This window comes from Ceratotherium simum, chromosome 17, assembly GCF_057802395.1.
Source record: "Ceratotherium simum simum isolate JZ-2026a chromosome 17, ASM5780239v1, whole genome shotgun sequence".
Lineage (NCBI taxonomy): Eukaryota > Metazoa > Chordata > Mammalia > Perissodactyla > Rhinocerotidae > Ceratotherium > Ceratotherium simum.
Window position 1 is genome coordinate 50,769,765 of NC_141916.1, and position 9,855 is coordinate 50,779,619.

The 9,855-nt window shown below is 35.8% G+C and overlaps 1 protein-coding gene across 1 annotated transcript in view; it reads right to left on the bottom strand.

Moving 5' to 3' along the window:
* The window catches only part of LOC147914814 (killer cell lectin-like receptor subfamily E member 1), a 27,448-nt gene extending 19,165 nt beyond the window's left edge, over positions 1–8,283 (bottom strand). Inside the window, exons 1-5 of the mRNA XM_087441920.1 lie at positions 8,205–8,283; positions 4,659–4,757; positions 4,085–4,153; positions 3,281–3,432; positions 2,241–2,368 (exon numbers count right to left, since the gene is read on the bottom strand). Coding sequence (XP_087298046.1) covers positions 2,270–2,368; positions 3,281–3,432; positions 4,085–4,153; positions 4,659–4,757; positions 8,205–8,283 — 498 coding nt within the window. The 3' untranslated portion in view covers positions 2,241–2,269. The remainder of the gene's footprint in view (positions 1–2,240; positions 2,369–3,280; positions 3,433–4,084; positions 4,154–4,658; positions 4,758–8,204) is intronic.
* Positions 8,284–9,855: the final 1,572 nt, after the last annotated feature.

The following is a 9,855-nucleotide window of genomic DNA, read 5'->3' on the forward strand; positions in this document are numbered from 1 at the left end:
AGTCTTATAGGGATGTATTTGTAGAAAATAAAATGAAAAATCAATATATAGGAACTTGGGCTCGAAAGAGAAAATATCAATTTTAAAGCACAAAACATAGAAAAGAAACCTGGAGACGAATGATAAATATGGTGAATTAGATATTTAATCTGTAAATGATAGATTGGGAATTTTCATCAGTTTTATAGACTGACTGCTACAAACTTTTTTTGTAATATATCTTTATGTATATATATGTGGGTATTGTATATACAGGTGTTTGAAATAATGTTTAAATTAGAGTGGTATATTGGAAAGATATGATCTTGAAAAACATAATTCATCAAAGCAGCATATTAAAATTTCCGATTTTCAAAATCAATTCTTTTCTGCTGCACCATTATCACTAAGTTTCAAAAATGTGTTCATATACAATAGAGTACAACATGGCATGGACGTTTGGGCACTTGATATACAGATATTTGTTCTATGATAATTCAGAATCATTACGCTGTTTCAAATCTTCAGCCATTACTGCATCCATAATCTGGTAATAATATGGTTAACTGCACATATAATTAATTGTAGACAATTGTTATCACTTTTCCAGGAAAGCTTTATAAGGATGTTTGGCTTTTCCAAACTTGTTAGTAGGAGAATTTCATTGTTAATATAACAATAAAATTGAACACTTTTGGCTAGTTTTATCACTAGTAGTCAGAAGTTTCATCTTTCCCTCACTCCATTCAATTATTGATGATTTGATTTCATAATGCATGAGGAAGTCCAGAGAAGAAGTTTGTACGCCACAATCAAAATATCTGGGATATTGAGTTGAGGTATATGATTGTAGTGTAATGGATCTTAAACTATGCTGTATATTATAACTTCATGGAATTCGTTTTTGGAATGCAATTTTATACATCCAACTTCCAGATAGCCTAATAAAATCATCTGAGTTGAGGCTTAGAGATCTTCTTTTTTAGAAAGTATGTAGTAGATCAAATAACGTCCCCCTAAAATTTCTGTCCACTCAGAACCTCAGAATGTGACCTTATTTGGAAATAGTTTCTTTCTTGATATAATTAAGGTAAGGATCACGATGAAATCATATTACATTGGGCCCTAAATCCAATGAGAATATCTTTGTAAGAGAGAAATGGTCACACAGAGATGCAGAGATGAAAGCAATGTGAAGTGGGAGATATATATTTAAACGACGCCAAGAATTGCCAGCTATCATCTCTGGGGCCTCAAGCAATTTAAAAATAGCTTCCAGGGGGCCGGCCTGGTGGTGCAAAAGTTAAGTGCGCACGCTCCGCTTTGGAGGCCTGAGGGTTCGCATGTTTGGATCCCAGGCGTGCACTGACACATCCCTTGTCAAGCCATGCTGTGGCAGTGTCCCATATAAAGTAGAGGAAGATGGGGACGGATATTAGCCCAGGGCCGATCTTCCTCAGCAATAAAAGAGAAGGATTGACATCAGATGTTAGCTCAGGGCTAGTCTTCCTCACAAAAAATAAAATAAAATAAAAAAATAATTTAAAAAAAGATAGCTTCCATTTTCAACTGGAGCCAATTTTACTATATTTTCTTTATACATTAGCATTTTAATAAACAAATTCTGCAATATACACAGTATAACAAAATTGTTGTTAATCATCAAGAACAACAAATTTTCTCCCTGAAAACTTTAGCCAGCTCCTCCAAGAGAAAGCAGCTTTCAGAAGGAATCAACTCTACCAACACTTTTTTCAAACTTCTGCCCTCCTGAATTGCGAAAGAAAAAATTCTTGTTGTTTTAAGCCACACAGTTTGTGATAATTTGTTATGATGGCCCTAGCAAACCAATATGAAGTACACTGGGTGAGTCCTAGAGAGGTAGAGAGCAAACTTTTAGAAAATTTCATTATGTGTACATGTCTTGGAGTGAAACAACCATATTAAAATTAAAATGACATACCTGATATGTAATCTTATGCACGTTTATTTATTCAGTTACCTTTTAATAAAATGCAAAATAATAATACCCCAGTCATAGAATTGATAAGCAATCTAAATGAGTTATGAAAGTAAAACGTTTAGCTTAGTACAGTAACTATTTTACTCCCTTTTTCCACCTATCCTATCTTTTCCTGGTTGATTTATTATGTATCCATCCGTTACAAAATCTAACATCTGCCCATATCCACACTAAATATTTAGATTTGGAAAAAAAAATATTATTCTGGACTGAAATTTTAAAACAGCAAGAGACTTACTTGTCCAGGGTAAGATGTGTGCCATCTAATCAAACCCATTTCAGCTGTTTGCTGTTGTAGTATAAACAGATCAAAAACTTTTCTTGATGCATATCACATTGCATTTTTGACAATTTCATTACAAAATTCTGCAGAGTGAAAGGAAAATAAGTCAGAAAGTGGAACTCCCCTGAGAAAGAGAAATATAATGGTTTAAATATGTATATTTCATTTATAAACTTCTCTTTGGAATCTCTGTTCTATTATATTGAAAGAATCTGGAGGGATTAATCCTAGGTTCCTGAGCCATAGGCTGGATGTTAATAGCTAGTGACGCATTTATTCATTGAGCAATTATTTTTTTAGTCTACATTTTATTCTAAGCATTTTCTTAGGTTATGGATTGTAAAAGTGAGCAAAAATCTTATAGCTTTAGTCACTTAGATTAGAACAACATAGAAAAATAGAATGACTTTAATTGAGCCTACGTAATACGTAGCGACCCATGCTGCGAGAGTGGAAATACAGGCTCAAAGAAGAAGAATGAGCAGTGCATTTTAACCGGTCTTGGTGAACCAAGGATGTTTTCCAAGGGAATTGTCTAATAAGCTAAAATCTAAAATGAGGATGCATTAACTAAGAGAAGACAGTTTGGGGTGGGACATGGAGGAGATAAAATTTGTCACAAGCAGATGAAACAAGGACATGAAAGGGCACAGGGTGACCATGATGAATTTAAGGAACTTCAATACACTGGAGACCACGACATGCTTCCCTTAGAGCAGTGTGGTGGAGAGTTATTAACAGCTGAGGAGGCCAAGGAAATACGTAGGAATCAGACTACAAATGACCTCATAGACATTTATTTGTACTTTTTCCTAAGTGCTGAGAAAAGCCACTCAAGTATTATTGAAGTACACATTCAAAATTACAGTCCATTTGTAAATATTTCTGTGACTGCAATATAGAAAGTGTTTCAGAAGGGTATAAAACTTGAGTGATTGCTGTCATTCTTAAAATTTTCTGATACTGAAATTTACGAAACAAAATCTTGTCTTTACCATCTCTTCTTCAATATTCAATTTAAGGAAACTTGAATCTAAACCAATGCAATAACGTTGACATTCTTTCCAAGGAAACATGTTTCTTGAAAAATAGTAACAGTTTTCTCCACGCTGATGCCAGTTGCTTGAACATGTGGGATATTTCCAAACTGTTAAAAAAATTGGAATATAATTGAATGCCTTCCATCAGAGCAATTCACATCCAGTAAGGTCACATAGCAAATCTACCCTCTACAAAACAAACTATTGTTTGATTTTTACATTATAGACTGTGTGCACTTAAATTTAGCATTAGATTGATCTTAAATTAATAATTCACCTCGTTAAACATTTTAGTCTTTAAGATTCATAAGATGCATATTGGGAAACAAATTTTTTAAAAAATCACAATATTAGAAACATATCCAATATACGTAACTGTTAAAATTGTTAATATAATGTTCTTTGTTTTCAAATTGAAAATGAAACGTGTACATTTATTTAAAAAAGCAGGAAGTTTCAAAAATTAGATAATAAATATAGAAAAAAGGTATAAATAGATATCCATCCAATAAAAACTGATGATACCTTGTCAAAATATTTCATTCAACCTTAGATCATCATTTCATAGTGCCATCATTTTGAGTGTATAAATAATATATATATATGACTACATGAGAAATACTCTTTGATATACAAGTAGATTTGACGCATATCTGCTTACATGTATCCAGTTATATTATCAAGCAAATAGTTGATACATACTTAATTCTCTTCTCTCCTGCAAATGAAATTACCACTCAGAGACTCTTCCAAAATTACCTGTTTTATTTGCTTCCTTGAAGGAGAGATTTCCTGGACATCCTTCTGCTTGAAATGACTTCTGATTCACTGAAAAGAGCACAGAAAGTTCAGTTTTAAACATAAAAAGAAAAATAATTGGACATTCCTATGTGCAAGACATTGTACTGAATTCGGAAATGCAAAAATGATTAATGAAACTTCATTTGCTTCAAAGAACTCGAATGTAATAGAGTCGTAAACATAAAAATCAAATTACAATATAAGTAAGACAAGTTCATATCTCAATTGATCACAGAAGAAGGAAACTTTGTTCTGACAACAGTGTGAGCAATTTTTTCACAGAGAGAGACTTTTCAAAAAAGAATTTCTGGTAAAGGAAACATGAAAACAAATAGTAAGGCATTTAGTAAAGTTCATGACATGCTTAAAAATAAACAATAATTTGATATGTCTCCAAAAAATCACCTTCAGTTCTGGGCAGAGAATACTGTATTTGGTCAAGGGATCGAATTGATTAAAAAATGTATTACCTTCATCAGATTTCACCATGTGAGTAATGGAAAAGCAGGTTTTCTTTTACATAGTGACTTACACTCTATGGCTAAGATTCCAACAGACAAAAGAAGTACCAGGCAAATGAGGCACAGAATCACTGCAATGAATTTCCATGAAGAAGCCGCAGTAAGGCCATCTACAGACAGAATAAATCAACCTTGTGACATCAGCTTCTAAACGTTTATTCAGAGTTCTTCTTCTATTTTAGGTGCTATACAACAACTATACAACAACATAGCTCACATACTAAAAATAGGGAAAAAGGAGGTAGTCTACAAAATCATAATTCTTTTTGAGTGAATGAGCCAGTGGAATTCAAAAAGCAATCATGTGAACTAAATTCTAAAGAGATGCTAAGTACTATTTCTGTGGAAAGGTGGGACACATACTACTTCACCTTTGGCAAAGCACAGGAAGAAATGTGGCAGCCATAAAAGCAGTGAAAAATTTTAACAAATATTCAAGACGAAGAGCAGCTTATCATGAAACTTTAGAACCCCTTGGAGCCATAGACCAATGGGAGTTCACACTCGATTGCCAGTTATTCTCTGTTGGCTTCCACTGGGTGCTAACGGAAAGATGAAGAAAGTTCAGAAGACCCGAGTGATCTCCTTTCTGTGGCACAGGTCTACAGCGTCTGCCAAAGTTTGTGGGTAAATCTGGAGACCATCCCTCCTTTGGGCTCTGCCTAAGTAAAAAGTGGTAAATGGCTGCCCCTGAGGCACAAACATAAAACCCACCTTATGCCCTGGGTATCCTGACTCCAGGACCCGGATAAAGGCAAGCTACCACTGGGGAAGGAGGAATATATGCTCCACCACCACCATCACCTGCCACCTCACCCATTCTAGGAAAAGTTCAGCTACTACTGGAGGAAAAAGTGGAAATCTAGTCTTCCCCATATGCTGCACTGATGATAGGTAAAAGCCACCTGCTTCTAGAAAAGGAGCAGAAAACCAGCTTATTCCCAGGGTTCTAAAATGGTACAAAGCAAAGGACCTCAGGTGAGGAAGAGAGAGGAAAATGCTTTACACACGAGATCCACCAATACAGGACAGATGCCACAGAGGAAGAGACAGAAAATCTGCCTGCCTGAGCAATAAACTCTGCACTGAGTAGGACACATGTTTAAAAGATAATACATTGAAAACCAGATCTGGAGATGGATCCTTTGTTGTGATTTCCAGGCAGGGAATTTGAAATAACAATGATTTATAGGTTAAAGTATCTAATGGGAAAGATGGAAATCAGCATAAATATATGGGGCATTTCAGTATAGATATGAAATTTATATGCATAAAATGGAAATGCTATGAATAAAAAATGTGGAATCAGAGATAAGTAACGTGTTCCATGGACTTGTCAGTAGGCTCAACACAGCAGATAAAAGACTATCTCTATGATCATACTGATGATTTTACCTTTTATATCTTCTGGGCCTTTACTCCAAAATTTGACACTACATATATCTTTTTCCTTAAACTCCCTAAATTTGGATTTCTTGAATTTGCATTCTTCAGACTCCAATGATATTATCTAAATCCACTTGTCAGAGTGGAGTAGGTGAAAAACAGTGGTGCTGTGGCCATCCTTTGTTAATCTGACTGAATTCCATATCTTTCACTTCAAACATCAAATTTGTGCAAAATATTTATATAATCATAATACAGAGCATATTTATATATATGTGAATATTCCTTCCTTTGGCCTCCCCAACCCCAAGAGAATGTTGTCTTTAATCACTTAGATTATTTTTATCTCTCTTTTTCAATATTGAAAAAAAGGTTTTTTTTTTCCAGTTTGATTTTCAGGTTTTCTGTCATTTTATTTCAAAAAATAGATGAATATTTTTAAAAAGCTAAAATAAAGAAAAAAAATGAAAGTTAACCTACATAATAAAGAACTCAGTTAGGCTATGTGGGTTGAAGCAGAGATTTAAGAGCCTCAGGGGGGCCAGCCCGGTGGCGCAAGTGGTTGGGTGCGCGTGCTCCGCTGCGGCGGCGCGGGGTTCGCTGGTTCGGATCCCGGGCGCGCACCGACGCACTGCTTTGGCAAGCCATGCTGTGGCGGCGTCCCAAATAAAGTGGAGGAGGATGGGCACGGATATTAGCCCAGGGCCGTCTTCCTCAGCAAAAAAAGAGGAGGATTGGCGGATGTTAGCACAGGGCTGATCTCCTCACAAAAAAAAAAAAAAAAAAAAAAAAAGAGCCTCAGGAATGTGAAGTTAGTCAAATTAAGAAGGTATGCAGAGTGATAGTTTTCAGAGAACATTTATCCTGTAAGAGAAGTTGGCAAAAGAAAAAGAAATCAATTGTGAGAGAGATTGCTATGGTTTATAAATAAAATCCCCTCTAAAGCATATATAAAAATGGAGTTCCTCTGCAAATTCTTATGTTTGTTTTGTTTTACTATTTAAGATGTGTCTCTAAGCGAAATTGGACACTGGCCATTCCAATCAGAAGGTGGATCTAAGTAAAATTTATTGTGTTATACTTAGAGTACCCTTCCATTATCCACCTTCAGAGCAGATTTAAATCGTTACCCCAGGTCTGACTAGACATGCCATTTTACTAAGACTGAAGAACACCTGAACTAGTGGCAGAAAGAAATGTTTAAGAAGGATGGATTAGGCTTAAACCATTGGATATTTGTAATATGTCAATAATATTAAGCAAAAATCAAGAAATTAATCAAAAAAAGGAATTATAATTTTTCAGGGAAGTCTCAGTTCAGAAATGGATATTCAAGGTGGATAAACAGATGTTTGTGACATTATATGAGTTCACTAAATTGTAACAGACTTGAGATCTTCCTCATGAAATGAATAGCTATAATATCAAATTTATTCCATTCTCCATAAGAACTCCTTTACTTAATGATAGTCATTTGGGGAATTGATCATTGTTCTGTCTTGAAACTCTATTAAAAATCGGTAAATGATGAACATGTATAAACTGAAAAGACAGAATGAGAAGAAAGAAAATAGTGGAGTATGGATAAAAATACGGTTTTGAAAGGCAGAAAGTAGATGGAGGGACAGTCATGAATTAGTCAATCCAGCACAGCCCTGAGGTTAAAAGTAAAGGCACTGGAGTCAAGGCCACTTACTGACTGCATGACCTGGGCAGTTTACTTAATTTCTCTTTTCCATAGTTTTCTCCTCTGTAAAAAAGTGATAATAGTGCCTAACCCATAAGATAGTTGAGAGAGTTAAACACATTATTGTATTTTAAATGCTTAGAAGAGCTCCTCATTCATAGTAAATGAAAAATAAGCATTAAAAAAATGAGAGGCTGGCCCGGTGGTGTAGTGGTTAAGTTTGCATGCTCTGTTTCAGTGGCCCAGGGTTCGCAGGTTCAGATCCCGGGTGCAGACCTACGCACCACTTCTCAAGCCACGCTGTGGCAGGCATCTCACATATAAAGTAGAGGAAGATGGGTATAGATGTTAGCCCAGGGCCAATATTCCTCAGCAAAAAGAGGAGGATTGGCAACAGATGTTAGGTCAGGGCTAATCTTCCTCACCAAAGGGGAAAATAAAAGGGGCCTCACAACCAGCCACAAAGAGGATCTGCACTGCCTACCAGGATGCATGAAATGGTCATGTGTCACCACATTGAGGGCCTTTCCCAGCCCACCACTGTGCCTGAGGCAGTTGTGCATGCTGAGACAAACAGACAGCACACTGGGGTCCTGTCCCACCCACCAGCAAGCAAAAATTCACTAGAAGGAATCAACAGTAGAGTAGATGACACAGAAGAACAGATAAGCAATCTGGATAAAAGAGTAGAGGAAATCACCCAAGCTCAACAGAAAAAAGAAAAAAAAAATTAAAAATCCAAAGACAGTTTAAAGGACCTCTGGGACAACATCAAGTGTACTAACATTAGCATTATAAGTGTCTTAGAAGTAGAAAAAAGGGCAGAGAACTTATCTGAAAAAATAATAGCTAAAAACTTCCCTAAATTGGGGAAGGAAATATACATTCAGGTACAGGAAACACAGAGAGCACCAAACAAGATAAACACAAAGAGGAGTGCACCAAGACACATTATAATTAAAATGTCATGAATTATAGATAAAGAGAGGGCCAGCACCATGGCATAGCAGTTAAGTGCACGTGCTCCACTGCTGGAGGCCGGGATTCAGATCCCGGGTGCTCATCGACGCGCTGCTTGTCAGGCCATGCTGTGGCGGCGTCCCACATAAAGTGGAGGAAGATGGTCATGGATGTTAGCCCGGGGCCAGTCTTCCTCAGCAAAAAGAGGAGGATTGGCATGGATGTTAGCTCAGGGCTGATATTTCTCATAAATAAATAAAATAAATAAATAAATAAAGACAAAGAGAGAATCTTAAAAGCTGTAAGAGAGAAGCAACAAGTTATGTACAAGGGACATTAGTAAGAGGTCAAACTTCAGAGATCATCAATTTAATATACACTGCTATATACATAGGTTGTTATATATGAACTTCATGGTAATCATAAACCAAAAACCTATAATAAATACACAAAAAAAAAGAAACCCAAACATAACACTAAATAAAGCCACCAAATCACAAGGGAATAGAGGAAGAAAAGAAGAAAGGAACAGAGAACTACAAAAATCTTCAGAACACAAGTAACAAAATGGCATAAGTACATACCTATCAATAGTTACTTAAATGTAAATGCGCTGAATGCTTCAATAAAAGACATAGGGTGGCTGACTGGATTAAAACAACCAAGAACCATCTATATGCTGCCTACAAGAGACACACATCAGATCTAAAAACACTCACAGGCTGAAAGTGAAAGGATGGAAAAAGATACTCCATGCAAATGGAAATGAAAAGAAAGCTGGCGTAGCAATACTTACATCAGACAAAATAGACTTTAAAAACCAAAATTTTTACAAAAGGCAAAGAAGGGCATTATATAATGATAAAAGGAACAATCCAACAAGAGGATATAACACTTGTAAATATCTACATGTCTCTAGGAGCACCTAAATACATAAAGCAATTGACATAATAGGAGAAATTGACAATAATACAATAAAAATGAGGGACTTTAACACCCCACTTACATCAATGGATAGATCATCCAGACAGAAAATCAATAAGGAAACATTGGCCTTAAATGATACATGAGACCTGATGGACTTAATAGATATAAACAGAACATTCCGTCCAAAACAGCAGCATACATATTCTATTCATATGCACATGGAAAATTCTCCAGGATAGATTACATAT